The sequence below is a fragment of the Geotrypetes seraphini genome, chromosome 6, assembly GCF_902459505.1.
Source record: "Geotrypetes seraphini chromosome 6, aGeoSer1.1, whole genome shotgun sequence".
In the NCBI taxonomy this organism is placed as follows: Eukaryota; Metazoa; Chordata; class Amphibia; order Gymnophiona; family Dermophiidae; genus Geotrypetes; species Geotrypetes seraphini.
The window spans coordinates 35,297,076-35,313,816 of record NC_047089.1 but is presented as its reverse complement, the minus strand read 5'-3'; the positions used below and the strand labels follow the sequence as shown (position 1 = coordinate 35,313,816).

Sequence of the window (16,741 nt, the reverse complement as noted above, 5' to 3'; positions counted from 1 at the left end):
GCATTGTGCAGACGGCTTCATTGACTTTTTGATCAGAACTCCCAAGTCTCTTTCCTGGGAGGGGTCTCCAAGTATCGCCCTAGACATCCTGTATTCATGCATGAGGTTTTTGTTACCGACATGCATCACCTTACACTTATCCATGTTGAACCTCATTTGCCATGTTGCTGCCCATTTCTCGAGCTTGATTATGTCTCTTTGTAGATCTTCGCAATCCACCTGTGTCTTCACTGCTCTGAATAACTTTGTATTGTCTGCAAACTTAATCACCTCACTCATCGTACCAATGTCCAGATTGTTTATAAAGATGTTGAAGATGGTTTATTCAGCTAACATTGGAGCCCTTTTAATGAAAGACTTTAAAATATGTGCTTAGTGAGTCTTAATGTGAGACTTTCTTGTGCATTAAACCCAGATTCAAGGCAGCGGTATTTAGGTGTTTCTTTGTTTTTTTGTTTGCAAAAAATTAATGCAAGAGCACTTCTATAGGAAACACTATGGCCCAAATTCTCTAAACGGCAACTTAACTTAGGTGTCTTTAGGTGCCCTACTAACGCCTAAGTTAAGTCCAAAATCCCTTTTAAAAGAGGTCTTAAAAAACTTTTCAAGGCACCTACTGGCGCCTAAAATAAACGGCACCCAAATTGTGCCTCAGGAAGCGATTTAAGGTACCTAACACCACTGTAAGCATGGCTAACGCCGGAAGTGGCATTAGGCATCATAAAGTGCCTACGTAGACGCAATTCATGTCAGAGGTAGGTGCCGGAAATGGAGGCCTTGAAAACCCTGACCAACATTTCCGGCACCTACCGGAACTTTGCCAGAGGCACATTTCTATTAAACCAGGGGTAGGGAACTCCGGTCCTTGAGAGCCGTATTCCAGTCGGGCTTTTAGGATTTCCCCAATGAATATGCATGAGATCTATTTGCATGCACTGCTTTCAATGCATATTCATTGGGGAAATCCTGAAAACCCGACTGGAATACGGCTCTCGAGGACCGGAGTTCCTTACCCCTGCTCTAAACAGTGCCATCACATTTAGAGAACATTTAGATTTAGAGAAGTGCTCTTCAACCTTTTGACACCTATGAACCGTCGGAAATAAAATAATTATTTTGTGGACCGCCACCGGTCCGTGGACCAGCAGTTGAAGAACACTGTGCTAAATCGTGCCCATATCTATGCAATCTCTGCCCCAGACCCCACCCCCATAATAGTACTAATTGTAACACCATTTTTCCATTCATTTTTCATATATACACACACACAATATAATCGTTTTAACAACACATAATGGTTAACCACAAATTAAATTACATAAAGCACACTGTGTGCTTTTCAACATTCATTCCTACCAGAAAAGAGATAACCCCATGCAAATGCAGGACCAAAAACTAAAAGTACTAATATTCACAAACAAACCCTAAGATGCAAGACTCTGCAAGCAGTACAACCCCAGAGGAAAAGAAACAAATGCATTTCTTCCTGAACAGACAAATCAATCACTAAATAAAAAAATAAAAGCATTCCCCCTACCATTGTTGTCTCTCTCCCTCCATGCCTTCTGGCCTGCCCCCCCCCAGGTGTTATCTTCGGGCTGGTCCACGATGAGATCAACGCAGCATCTTCGGGCCAGCTCCCTGAGTGCTGCATTGCACAAAGCTGTGGGCAGCGGCTCCTCACACGCATCCCGCACCTCATCTGGAAGCCTTCCCTCTGACGTTGCGACGTCAGAGAAAAGGCTTCCAGTTCAGGTGCAGGCCACGCGTAGGAGCTTTTTCAGGATTTCCAGACTTATGTTGGTAATGGATCATCGGACCTCCTATACTGCAAAGTTATTTCAGGTCCTGTTCTATAGACCCAAGTCTTTAATCATCTGAATCTCAACCCACAATTAACCAAACCTTTAACAGGGCAGCACAATTTATACTATAATTTTATTTCCTTACAAACATTCAAAACCAGAAAAAAATCTCAATAAAACAAGCGGACACTTGTCTTAATTCTTAAAACTCCAGTGTTGGTTTTTGTAGCACTCCCAACACTCATTTATTAAGCATTTAGGTCACCATGACCTGCTTTGGGGGATTTGTCACATTATATAGGTGTATCACTTGAACTGTTAGTTTTTTAAACTGGATCCAGTAAGGGCAATTCCTTGTGCTGCCTTATAAGCTCTCTGCTTCCCTGTAGTTCCCAGTAAATGCCTGCCAGATGGTCTGCATGGGCATGTTTTGGGAAGGATTAAATTGGGCCAAATAAAGCAACATGTATTCCTATTTTCAGAAGGCACGTCTATGCCCCAAAACTTCAGCATCAGAATTTGCACTTGCTCCTCACAACATCTACCACTATGCTTTAGCAAAGCGTTTCTTTTCTTCAGCATTAGTGGAGGTATTAGGGGAGGTTGCTGATTTAATTCCTCAGGGTCTTATTAGTTCTGTGACCAGATTTTCCTTCGGGAAAATCCAGACCCATGGCCACAGCCCCAGACCCATCCAGTTCTGTCTGCATCCCGCCCCATCCCCATCCCCTTAACCTGTTTGTGTGTCGGGACAGCATTCACGCATGACGTCGTGAGCATGCGTGGATGCGACACGATGACAGAGGACATGTCCGGGTAAATCCAGACGTCTGGTAACCCATTGTATGTATGTATGTAAAGTGGTTAACATACACATATATGCATGTGCCACCATATATATAGTCAAATATATTTATTGAGCTCAACAAGAAACCAAACAAAGACACAATACAAAATGCATACAAGCTCAACTATTTGCAATACAAATCCCCATCCCCAAACTTTAATTCTTTCCGAAAAGCGCCGTATGTCAACCTGGTGCCGGCGATGAAGTGGCCTAGCCAGGTTTGCTGCCTACCAGCTTGAAACTTGAATGTTCTATCTAGAAAGGTTCAGTATCAGCAGCCTGAAATCTTCGGGTAGGCAAAGAGGTTGTGATTTCTGGTTATTCTTGTGGGGGAGCGGGAGGAAGGGAGATAGAAAGAAAAGAAGAAAGACACAGGGGCAGGGAGAGACACAGAAAGACAGACAGACAAAGGGGGCCAGGGAGAGAGACAGACAGAAAGAAAGACAGCGGGAGGGAGAGAGAGACAGAAATAAAGACAGACAGACATATATTCTAGCACCCGTTAATGTAACGGGCTAAAATACTAGTAAAGTATAAACATTTATAATATTCTTGAATACCTGTAGGAGAAGAAGAGGGATCAGCCCTCCACAAACCCCTGATTGTTTTCTATTGCATGTTTCTCTGCAAATACAGCAAAATTCAAAATTGCTTAGGGGAGTGTTATTTTGTATTTCTAAAATAATCTATATTTATCACAAATATTATTAAATGCTATGGATATGATAGTTTAAAAGTAATGGGATTAATATTCAAGTAATTTGGTTAACTTCAGGAGTGAATCAAACAAATGGCTTTTTAATTTCCTACTATCTTTGGTCTAGAGAACTGAATATCTAGACAAAAGATAACCAGTTAACAGAATGAGAGATTGGAAGTGCTCTAGGAAATGATTATGTTTGAACTTGATAAGAATAATATTCAGCACACAACCCATTTAAAGATTTCTGGTAAAGAAGGCAGTCACTAAGATGTTAAGCGTTTGGCCATTTACCCCTGGATTCTACATATGGCACAGAAAATTTTGGGCGCGGGGGGCGCTATTGAGCCAGGAAACAAGATGGCCGCATAGTCTCCTCTCTCCTCCTAAGAGCTCTAGAATATCGGCACGGAGCAAGTGTTCAAGTCTGCTTTTTCTCGACGATTTGGGCTCAAACTCTCTCTAAGATGTCTACAAATAAAACCACTAAGTCTGAGTCCTCTCAGAATGCTGGATCTAAACGAACAAAACATGACCCTCCTTCCCCGGAGAAACCGTCGACCAGTAAGTTTGCTTATGTCTCATCCGAAGCAGTTCTAGATGAACTTCGGGCTTTAAAAGACCTTATAACTAACCAGTATGATATCACCTGTGAAATGAAAAGTGAAATATCCTCACTCACTGCCTCCTTTGCAGCCTGCACAGCACGTGTTGAGTCTCTGGAAAACAGAGCCGATATGGTGGCGCTCTCCTTCTCACAATTTGAAGCGCAAGTGCAGCAGAGGTTTAAAAAACTAGATCAAGACTTTGAAGATCTTTGTAACCGTAATCGAAGAAATAACATTAGAATAATCGGGCTGAAAGAGCAAACTGAAGGTTCAGATCTCACTAAGTTTCTAACCGACTCTCTCCCGAAACTACTAAACATAACATCGGACCTCCCGCTGCAATTTGAACGTGCACACAGGACGCCATCTTTTCTGAAGCCGGGGCTGACTAGACCGAGACCGATTGTCGCGAAGCTTTTGCGATATCCTCAGGCTTTACAAATCCTGACTGCTGCTAAAGCTCTAAAAGATTTGTCCATAGAAGGCAAGAAATTTATTATTGTGCCCGACCTTGCACAAACCACCGCACGAAAGCGCAAATCCTTCTTGGAAATGAGAGCGCGATTGAAGTCCATGGGCGCACGCTATGGCTTGCAATACCCAGCTAGAATGATCGTCACCATTAACAACTCAACGAAACACTTTGAATCTCCGGAGCTGCTTCAATCATTTCTTGACAACCTTCAAACGCAGGGCATGTCATCTACCTAAGGAATTTTCACTGACCTGCTTTCTGTGATTTCTACGCCTCGATTGTCGTCTGACTGCTGATCCCTGAAAGCCTTTTCACCTACTACTTCACTATTTGTCTACTGTCGACATTCTCCAGACTCAGTTTTCACCTTAATGGGCCGACTTATATGGTGTCTGTTATTTCTTCTATATTCTTTATCGGCTTGAATATACCGATCCAGTGACTACTACAACTACAGAATTCTGGACTTAGCTTCTAGTCTCTAGTTCTTTCTATAGAAGATTTTGAAGTCACAACTTGCAAATCTGGACTTTGATCTCTCCTTTTGAACTAAAGACATTTTGACTATTCTTGAAATTTTATTTTTTTTATGCTGTCTGATTTTCTATTTTATGTCTTTATTGTTGACTCATCCCTTACACTGACAGCCTTCTCTATCAGGTTAGGTGTAAGCTAATTTCCAGTTGTTATTATTATGTTGTTGCTCATACTATGGTAATAACTTTTGAGCTGCTTTTATTATTACCTAGACCATCTAAATTAGGATTTTCTTTCCTTACCCTCATGTATCGATTGATCACTGTTTATTCTTTTTTTGTTGTTGTTTTCTTGTAATTATTATACTATATGGAAATAATCAGTTAGACTGCATGTCTCAATTTCTGTAACTTAGTACTATTGCTCCATGCTCCCTACTATGTCTTTATAGAGAGAGGAGTTCTATATGCCTCTGTGGTTTTTTTTTTTCTGGTGAATGGAACCAATTTTTTTTCTCATTCTGATTGGCTGGACTTTTTTTAGTCCTGTATGCCTGTTTTTTTTGATTGAGCGGGTTGCTCTGTTTAATAGAGGTTATGTGTTTAAGTGTATTGATGTACGAGGCATATTGCATTTTTCTTTTCTTAATTGTACTCCTAAAGATTTCTACTTTCAGGTTATATATGATTACACTGATGTCTCAATTCCATGTCCTTGACTAAACAATCTCAGGTCACTGTTGTCTCCTGGAATATAAATGGTTTGAAAAATCCTATTAAAAGAAAGAAAATATTGTTACATTTGAAACGAAAACATCCAGATATAATAATGTTGCAAGAAACCCATCTTACATCCACCTCTATTTTGACCAAATCTTGTCCTTGGATTGTCTCAGCCATTGACTCTCCTTCCATGGGAAGAAAAGGGGGAGTATCTATCCTGTTCTCCAAATCCTTACAACCTCACATTGTTAAACAGGTTATAGATCCCAATGGCAGATGGATAATAGCCCAATTAGAGGTGCGTACCATTAAGTTCTTGTTGATAAATGTCTATGCGCCTAATGGAGACTCTCCAGAGTTCTTCTTAAACCTTCTAAACACGATTCAGACCTTTGATCCACTACCAATCATAATGGCAGGGGATTTCAACCTCCCTTTTGATCTTCATATTGATAAACAATCCACTACCAAAATGACTCCACAAAGATCCCACATATCCTTCCATTCACTCATCACACAATTGCACCTTGCGGATTCCTGGCGAATTCAACACCCCTCTGCCAGAGAGTATACCTATCACTCAATTCCTCATAATAGCTTCTCACGATTATATATTTGTTTCCCAGCATCTTCTTCAGTCACTTGCTAGTTCTTCTATATATCCAATACTTATATCTGATCACTCTTTAATTTCATGTGTTCTCTATTGGACTCCTGATCTTGTTCCTAAATCTCCTCTTTGGAGAATGCCAATCTCACTTTTGGAGGATGATCAGATTGTACAACATATAAAACTTTTTATTGCAGCTTACTTTGAACAAAATCCCTATTTGGATACCAATCCTTTAACAACATGGGAAGCTTTTAAGGCCTCCTTAAGGGGGGAATTTATTTCCCTTGCTGCACATAAGCGTAAATCTGACCAATCCACTCTAACGGATTTGGAGAATCGAATTTCAAGCCTGGAAACACAATTCTCCCTTACGAAAGACCCTACTAAATATAATGCTCTATGTCAGCTTAAGTATGAATACAACTCCATCCTTTCCAAACAGGCTGGTATACAAATCTTTATGACTGAGGCAGTTTATTATGCTGAGGGAAATAAAAGTGGTAAGATGCTGGCCTCTTACTTAAAGAGAAAGAAAAGTAAGATACAGATTCCTGCCATTCAAAACCGTGATAATGTTAATGTAACATCCTACTCTGGAATTCTTACAGAATTTCAGACCTTCTACAATGCGTTGTATCAGTCTGATTCACCTTTAATATCATCCTCCTTATCCTCCTTTTTACACAAATTGGATAGACCTACTTGGTCTTCATTTGATACCTCCTTTCTTGATAATCTATTGAGGTAGAAGAATTGAGAGTTGCCTTGAAACAATTACCATCTCATAAAATCTCCTGGAGCAGATGGTATTCCAGCAGAATTTTATAAAATCTTTCAGAATGATATACTACCTCATCTCCATCATTTGTTTCAATATTTGACCCCTGAGAACGTTAAATCCTCCCATTTCTCCGAAGCTATCATCACTGTCCTGCCGAAGCCCAATAAAGACTCTCTTTTAGTACAAAACTATAGACCTATATCACTTTTAAATGTAGACTATAAATTATATGCCAAAATTCTAGCTAATAGACTCAAATTAATCATCCATAAAAGTTATTCATCCAAATCAAATAGGCTTCATGCCTAGTAGGCTTATTGCAGATAATACTAGATTATTTTTTCATCTGGCCCACATTGCTGAATCTTCTCAACATTCTATTATTGCTCTATCGCTTGATGCCGAAAAGGCCTTTGATAGGATAGAATGGAATTACCTTTTTTCTATTTTACATTGGTTTGGTGCTCCATCTTCTTTTATTGAAATGATTAAAGTTACGTATACTGCTCCTTCTGCTAGAATAATTGCAAATAATACACTTTCCACTTCCTTTCCTCTGCATAGGGGAACTAGGCAAGGATGCCCCTTGTCCCCCTATTTATTTAATCTTGCACTGGAACCCCTGCTACTTCGCATTAGACAAAACTCCAATATATCGGGTATTTTATACAACTCCTTTGAAATAAAACTCTCTGCATATGCAGATGATGTCTTTTTGTACATCTCTAATCCTGAAAGCTCACTAAAAGAGCTCCTTCAAGTTATCACAGATTATTCCTCTTTCTCAGGATATAAACTAAATCAGGACAAAACAGAATCCCTCCCTCTCAATCATTATGCCAACTCCTCCATGATTAATCCCTATCAGCTCCAATGGACCCCTAAAAAATTAAAATATCTTGGTATTGAACTTACTACCTCTCTTTCTGATACTATTGATATTAATATCCAACTTGTTAAGACCTTAATTCACTCTTGGAACCCTTTACATTTGTCATGGTGGGGTCATCTCGAAACGATTAAGATGATGTTAATGCCCAAAATAAATTATACTTTGCTTATGATTCCCTCTCTTTTCCCCACCGCGTTTTACAAAAACCTTGACTCGCTCTTATCCTCTTTCCTTTGGAAAAATAAACAACCACTTATAGCTTTACAAAAACTCAAAAGAAATAAAGAAAATGGCGGTGTTCTTTTTCCTGATTTTCTTACCTATCATAAAATCATTTATCATCCATCAAGGCCTTTATTGGTTTGCGGATAATGACACATACTCACCTATATGGTTTGAACTGGAAAAGCATCTTATTCAACCGCTTTCTCCTTCAGCTTTTCTGACGGCTTCTACAATTTCTCTCACCAATCCCATTCTCAAACAGACATCACAATGTTTGCTAGAGTTTGATTCTCATCTGGATCATCCATATCTTCAATCATTGTCTCCCTCTTTGTGGTCTAATTCTAATATCCTTATCAATAGGAAACCTTTTCTTTGGAAGGAATGGATAGATAAAGGTGTTCTATATCTACAAGATGTCTTAGGTACAGACTATAAGTTGCTCCCATTTAATATTCTTCAAGCTAAATTTGGCCTTCCATCTTCCTCTTATTTTAAATGGATGCAACTTAATCATTGTATAAACACCACACCGCTTTTCAGTTCTATAAAACCTCAAACACCTACGCTTTCTCAGCTAGCTACACAATACTTGACAACAGGACATGTCGCTTCTAGATTGTATAAGTTACTTCTAACGAAACATGTATCATCAATCCTGGTACTTAAGGACATATGGGAAAGAGATTGTAATTGTCAGGTGGATGCTACATCAAGGTCACTTTTATGGTCTAAAACATTAAGAGCTGTATCTTCAGCGAGTACGCTACAGTCTATGTATTTTTTATATCATAAAGCAATCTGGACTCCCTATAAGCTTCATACTGCTGGCCTCAGCTCATCCAATGTGTGCTGGAATTGTAATTTGTGCCCTGGTACCACTGTCCACATGTTGTATGAATGTTCCTTTACTCATTCCTTCTGGACTGACGTATGGAATATTATAAAAATGATTTTCCATTTGGAATGTGATTTATCATTCTCGATAGTGATATTTAAGTCACAGTCTCCTCATGTTCTCATAGCAGATTACCATAAAAAACTCTTTGATATTCTATTGAATCTAGCGCAAAAATTAGTTCTATCCAATTGGAAATCTTCTAATCTACTTCATGTTCATCATTGGTGGAACCTAGTTTTACAGCATCAAAAGTATGAGTCAATGTTGTCCAGAAAAAGAGGCCATTTTAAATCCATAACGATGAGATGGTCTCCTGTATCTATATATCTACAAAGTATATGTACCTGACTCTACAAAGATTTATCTTATCATCCTGTAAATGCATAATGCCTTTGTACTCTGTACTTTTCCTTTTATTTTTCTGTTATTTGTTCTTGAAAACTTAATAAACTTTCATGGAAAAAAAAAAAAAAAGAAAATTTTGGGCGCATGACCAATTTGCAAAAACAATTTAATTGAATTGAATTTATATGGACAGATAAACTTTCATGATAGTACCATGAGTCTACAATTAAGGGTTAGCAAGCCACCATTTTGAAGCCTGAGCCAGGCCAGGTGGGAGCAGAGGATTATTCCCACCTGGGCCTACCTGCCCACTAGGGATGCCTCCAAGATAGGTTCCGGTGTTCTCAGAAGGAGGTCTGGGGGGTGAAAAAGTTTGGTTAGGGATCTGGTGATGGGTTTTGATTGAGGGGGGCCTGTCTGGGTTGGGGTTTGGGGCAACTTTCTTTGAAGGGTGATTGGGAGGGGGTGGCTTGAATTATGGGAGGGATTGGGTGGGCCAGATCATTTGGGATGGGGAGAATTGATGGAGATGCCGAACTGAGGAGTGGCCTGAGACAACAGTGGCAGCTCTGCTGCACCTACCATCTCCTCAAGGTGGCAGTATTTGCAGCAGCACTCTGGGCAGTTATAGCAGCTAGCACATGGTCATGACCCATGCGCTAGCTATTATCAACAGCCATATATCTGCTCCACCACTGTCATTCCTACTCTGCCCTTAACAGTGTTAATCAGCTGACATATAATTTTACCTGTGCATTAGTCATTAGCATGGGCTTGCACGAATGCTTAACGTGCAGTAAAAACCCCACTCTAGGTGTGTAATGCAGCTTAGTAAACATTCCCTTTAGTTTGACACAGGTTAGAAAACAGTTCAAGGCTTTTCTGTTTACTTAGGACTAAAGGGGGATAAGTAGAAATTGAGGAAAAAGCACCAAGGCATGATTGTACAATAGTATTGTAAGCTGACTTTTATGTAAATGTTGGAAGTTATATGCTTTTTGTGAATACTAATTTATGTGGAAATTTGTTATTGCATGTTTTAGCTGTTGTTAACAGTTTTGAATAACTGGGTTTCAGGAAAATGGTATATAAGTTTTAATAAATATAAATTAATTAAAGAGAGATTAAAAATAATATCTGTATTTTCTTCTGAGAAAACATATATTTTGGTGCATATATCATTTTATATACGCAGAAAAATAGGCCTTTTATATAAGACCAGTAGAAGGGATGTATGCAATTTTTTTACAACTTTGAACCTTATCCCCCCACCCACACACATACAACCACCAGAAATCAAACAAAATACAAATCACCTCTCCTATCTCAATAGATGACCAAGCTCCCCACAAACCGGGAAAGAGACACCCATACCTGAACCCGTAATATCAAGACTACAACACCAGATGTAGCCAATCTTCTCTCCAAACCATATGCCATAATAATACATATACACGACCACAAACCATGTGTCATGAGCCCTAATGCAATAATGTAATCCCTGGATATGGCCAGGCTCCTCTAAATTGTCAATCACATTGAACTCCTTCTGGAGCATATTAGTGATCCATAATCTATATATATAAAATCGGAGGTATGTATGTGTGTATGTATGTGTGTATGTGTGTGTGTGTGTGCCGCGATCACGCAAAAACGGCTTGACCGATTTGAACGAAACTTGGTATGCAGATCCCTCACTACCTGGGGTGATATGTTCTGGGGGTCTCGCGGCCCACCTGCACACGTGGGCGGAGCTACAAACAGAAAATCAGATTTCACCCATTCATGTCAATGGAAAAAATGTAAAAAGCTGCCATTCTCACTGTAATTCAAAAACGGCTTGACCGATTTGAACGAAACTTGGTATGCAGATCCCTCACTACCTGGGGTGATATGTTCTGGGGGTCTCGCGGCCCACAACTCTATGTTGCTTGCTCAAGGGTGGGTTCACCCAAGAATTTATATGTTCTTGCTCCAGGAGGTGAAACTAAAAATGTTGTTTATAATCACGTTTTGCGTTAGTTGTATTGTATTCATTTTGTCAAATATTTCACATTATAATTTGAACATTGTACTTTTTATTAAGCTGTAAAAAAATAATTTCATTCACCACTACAAAGTATCTTTATTTGAATCCATTTACAGTGTTATTGCTATAATTAAATACCCGTGCAACGCCGGGGCATCAGCTAGTGTAATATAATTGCTGGGGGTCTGTTATTACATAAATTCATTTGAAAGTGAATGTTTCTGCTTGTACTGTAAACTGTTCTCTGTTCCTTCCAACAACGACAATATACTAATTTCTGCAACTTCTAATTAATAACAGAGAGCAATCACCTCACAGTTTTGTACCGGAAAGAGGAAGCCATACATGTTGTGACTAATGGCCATGTGCAAAGTCCTCGCTATCCAAATAGCTATCCCAGAAACCTCTTGCTTACATGGAGGCTACATTCTGCAGACAACACGAGAATACAGTTGGCATTTGACAAGCAGTTCGGACTAGAAGAACCAGAGAATGATATTTGCAGGTACATTATTAAACTCTGATTACAGTTAAGTAAATTAGTCAAATACTTTATTGGATATCTTTCTCTGTGACGGGATCTATATCATGCTATTTCCTGAAGTTACACAAACTAGATAGATGTGTAGGAAGGCATTCCTCCAGTTGAAGGTTGGAGTCCTTATATTAAGTATTACTTTTTTTTCTAAAATTCCTGTGAAAATGTTCAATAATTTATCAGGGGAATATACACACACATTCATATACTACGGCTCTTACCATCTTGAGAATATTTTGAAGGAGAAGGAGGGTGTATGTTTGGGTTCTTTGGAGGTCTAGATGTGGGTCTTAATTATAATTAGTTCCAGGAATTAGGAGGAACATAAAGTAGTTCTTAAATTTCCTAATAATTTTCCTTTTTATTGTGGTTCTTTCTCTCCACATTGGTGGGCTGGTGGATAATTGTAATGGCTTTTGTTTCTTGGATAGATGCATTTCCTTTGTTTAGGTTTTTTTTTTTTCTTCCCTCATCCACTTCCTTTAATATTTTATTCAAATGGGTGCATTTCAATACAAATTCAAATAAAAAAATATGTCTTTCTTGAATAGAATAAACTTAAGGGGCCTTTTGTGGCCCTGTGTACTTGGTTTCTCAATTTAATCTGGATAATTCTATTAGGCCCACACATAGAATTCACATGTTCACCTACCTGACAATAAAGGCCTGCCGCTACAAAAGATTCCTGGACAGAACTTTTGCCTTCCAGGCAGGTAAATGGAACGATTGGCTGGGTAACATTATCATGCATTCCCCATCCTACTTCAGTTTTAGAAAATCAGTAAAAACGAATTTGTTTAAGTGATTTGTAACCTAAGAATCTTATAGTTTTTCAGTTCTTCCATTCTGTAAGCTTGTATTCGATGACTTTGTATTGTGACCATTTCACTGATTGTCCAGCACCTCTTGTAAACCGCCTCGAACTATCATGGCTTTGGCGGTATATAAGAATAAAATTATTATTATTATTATTTTACTAAACTGTGAGTGGCCATAGAGATCCTTGCTCAGGTTTTTTTCCACACATTAAGGACATTTTTGCTACAGCTGTAAAATAGCTGATTTTTCCATTTTTTAAAATTAATGCTCACATATTAATGCTACTATTTGTGTAGGTCCATTAAAAAAATTACCACAAGAGCACTTACCGCCACCCATTAGTAAGTGGTAAGAGGTTACGAGGGTGTCCTGAAAATTCTTAGCCCAACCAACTTCTTAAATTCTGAGTGTTATTTTGTCACTTTACCTGAAAAAAATGTTATTTTGCAAATTACCAATTTGCAGAATCATATTGCTATGTTTTGACATTGTTTCAGATCATTGATTGAACCATGTTAATGAAAAGTGGAGAATTTTCAAGCGTGGAGCTCCGAACCATCATGAAGTTCCTACTCCTTCAGAAGAAAACTCCAAAGGAAATCAAATGAATGTATGATACAAACGCTCATCATGTTCCATATTGAAAACCAGGTGTGCAAACTTTCAGCATGGAGATTTCGAGACCAAAAATGTAGTAAGGTCTGGGAGGCCTCAAATGGTGTAAATTCCTGAAATCGTTGACCATGTCCATGGCCAGATTTTGGCAGATCTGCTAAAACAATTGCTGAGACGCTACAGATATCCAGAGAACATGCTGGGTGTGTAATCCACGAACAGCTGGGTATGCAGAAACTGTCAGCCAAGTGGGTGCCCAAATGTTTGAATGCTGATGAGAAACGACATTGAGTGGACAGTTCCAAATTGATTTTGCAGCGTTTTCAGTGAGCTGCTGCCAACTTTTTGAAACGACTAGTTACTGTTGATGAAATATGGTTTTACAACTGTGACCTTGAAACAAAACAACAGTCCATGCAATGGCAGCACTCAATGATTCAGGTTCTCCAGGGCTAAGGAAATTCAAGACCCAAAGGTCAGCAGGAAGGGTCATGGTCACAGTGTTTTGGGATCAGGAAAGTGTTGTAATGACTGACTATCTTCCAAGGATGCCAAACAGAGAACACTATTGTAACTTGCTGTACCGATTAAAGGAAGCATTGAAAGAAAAAAAGGAGAGGGAAGCTGCGGAAGCTGATTTTTGCAAGACAATGGCTGGCAAAACAATGGATGCTTTGACGCAGTTAGGGTTTCAGTGCATAGACCACCCACCACCCTACTCACCAGATCTTGCTCCAGCTGACTATTGCCTGTTTCCAAACCTTAAAAAGAGTTTGAAAGGGCGACAATGTTTGATTGATTTGGAGGTGATTGCAGGAAAGGAGCAGTATTTCAGTGACCAGACGTCAGAGTATTTTTTGGAAGGATTACAGAAACCGAGAGAGGTGGTGGAGAGTAAAACTGTGACTGAGTTCAAAGAAGCGTGGGATGAACACAGAAGATTTAGAATCAGAAAATAATATTAAAGATTGAACTAGGCCAGTTAATGGGCAGACTTGTACGGTCTGTGTCTGTGCATGGCCGTTTGGAGGAGGATGGGCTGGAGTAAGTCTTAACAGAGATTTTGGCAGTTGGAACTCAAGCACAGTACCGGGTAAAGCTTTGGATTCTCGCCCAGAAATAGCTAAGAAGAAAAAAAAAAAAAAAAAAAATTTAAATTGAATCAGGTTGGGCAGACTGGATGGACCATTCGGGTCTTTATCTGCCGTCATCTACTATGTTACTATGTTACTATGTTACATCAGACACGATGTGCCAAGTGTGTTGAAATTAAGGGGTGAATATGTCATTCCCTTGGTTGGTCTGAGAACTTTTCAGCACCCCCTCCTACATGGCAATCCTGTGCTAAACAGGACACAGTAATGTAGCTACACTGATTGCAAAGGAATACCTAGTGCATACTAACATAAGAATAGCCTTTCTGGGTCAGACCAATGGTCCATCAAGCCCAGTAGCCCGTTTTCATGGTGGCCAATCCAGGTCCCTAGTACCTGTTCAAAACCCAAGAAGTAGCAACATTCCATGCTGCCGATCCAGGGCAAGCAGTGGCTTCCCCCATGTCTTTTCAGTAACAAGACTATGGACTTTTCCTCCAGGAACTTGTCCGAACCTTTCTTAAAACTAGCTACGCTATCCACTCTTACCACAACTTCTGGCAATGCATTCCAAAGCTTAACTATTCTCTAAGTGAAAAAATATTTCCTCGTATTGGTTTTAAAAGTATTTCCCTGTAACTTCATCGAGTTTCCCCTAGTCTCTGCGATTTTTGATGGAGTGAAAAATTGATCCACTTGTACCTAATCTAATCTAATCTAATCTAATCCTTAGGTTTGTATACCGCATCATCTCCACGTTCGTAGAGCTCGATGCGGTTTACAGTAGGAGAAATAGGAAGGAACTACAACAGAGGGTTAGAGGTAGAAGTGTGAATTCTATCCACTCAGGTTTTTGTAGACTTCAATTGTATCTCCTCTCAGTCGTCTCTTTTCCAAGCTGATGAGCCCTAACCGTTTTAGTCTTTCCTCATATGAGAGGAGTTCCATCCCTTTTATCATCTTGGTCGCTCTTCTTTGAGCCTTTTCTAGTGCCGCTATATTTTTCTTGAGTTAAGGAGGCCAGAATTGAACGCAATACTCCAGGTGAGGTCGCACCATACCAGAGGGTGCCTAAGTATGTGCTGTGGTATGCCATATTAAGCTGTGTTAGGCACATTTTAGCATCTCAAAAATTACTTAACTCAATGAAAATGCATAGCATCATACTATCATAACCTAATTAGAGTAATATTTTTGGAAGGAAAAGGAACAGGTATTTATTAGTTTCTCTCTTGCTCACATTTTTGCAATTTTAGGTATTGTTTTAGTGCAAATTTTAGCACCTAACGCAGCTTAGGTAAAAGGCCCCTAATAGAGATAAATATTTAACATAGAAAAAAGTACTTTCAAACAGATAATTATTATTCAAATTAAGAGCCTTTCTTCCATTCTATATCTATGTGAAAAAAAATTTAGTGAATCATAATAGACTTACAAATGTATGACATCATCTATGATATTAATGATGTGGTTCAATCTTTAAAAAAGTGGCTATGTCCGGAGTAAAAAGATTTTATTATGTCCAAAAACACATATATTAAGATATTCACATAGTATGCTGTACAGAGCAACAAAAAGGGAGGAAAGGTCCAACCTTGTCTGCAGAAAAAACCAACCAGGAACAAACAAAAAAAGGAACTGCAGATATGTACAAGATGCAGGCAAAATTTATTGTGACAAATATAAATATATAAAAACCTTTTTACCAAACAATGGACCCGACACGGTCCGTGTTTCGGACAAACCTTCGTCGGGGGTCCTATTGAATACAAATACAATACAAAAATAATTATTTAAATTATAAAAAATATATGAAAGATGTTGTTATGTCATGCTCTTTTAGATTTGTGATGACATAAAAGAAAAAAGGTGCATGAAGACAAGTGTATGTCCAAAAACACATATATTAAGATATTCACATAGTATGCTGTACACCAATTGCTGCAAGAGATAGACTATTAGGACCGGGCCCCTACACAGGTCAAGTTTTGGCAAAACTTTTGCCTTCTTCAGGGGCCCTGTCGAGCCTGGGTTACCAGATGTCTGGATTCACCCAGGCATGTCCTCTTTTTAGAAGGCATTGTCTGGGTTTTGAAAAGCTTCTTCTCTGGGACCATGTCAGCAGGGCATCCACGCATGCACTGATGCAATAGGGTGATGTCACAAGCACGTGCATGTGGCATCATTGCGTTGCATCCGCGCAGGCGTGGATGCTCGACCGATCTACGAGAACAGGTTGAGGAGGCGGGTCTGGG

General features: G+C 39.2%; 1 protein-coding gene across 3 annotated transcripts in view; it reads left to right on the top strand.

Moving 5' to 3' along the window:
* The window catches only part of PDGFD (platelet derived growth factor D), a 335,184-nt gene that overhangs the window by 156,373 nt on the left and 162,070 nt on the right, over nucleotides 1–16,741 (top strand). For all 3 annotated transcript variants that reach the window (XM_033950339.1, XM_033950337.1, XM_033950338.1), the window contains one exon: nucleotides 11,721–11,925. In XM_033950339.1, the coding sequence (XP_033806230.1) occupies nucleotides 11,721–11,925 (205 nt within the window). The remainder of the gene's footprint in view (nucleotides 1–11,720; nucleotides 11,926–16,741) is intronic.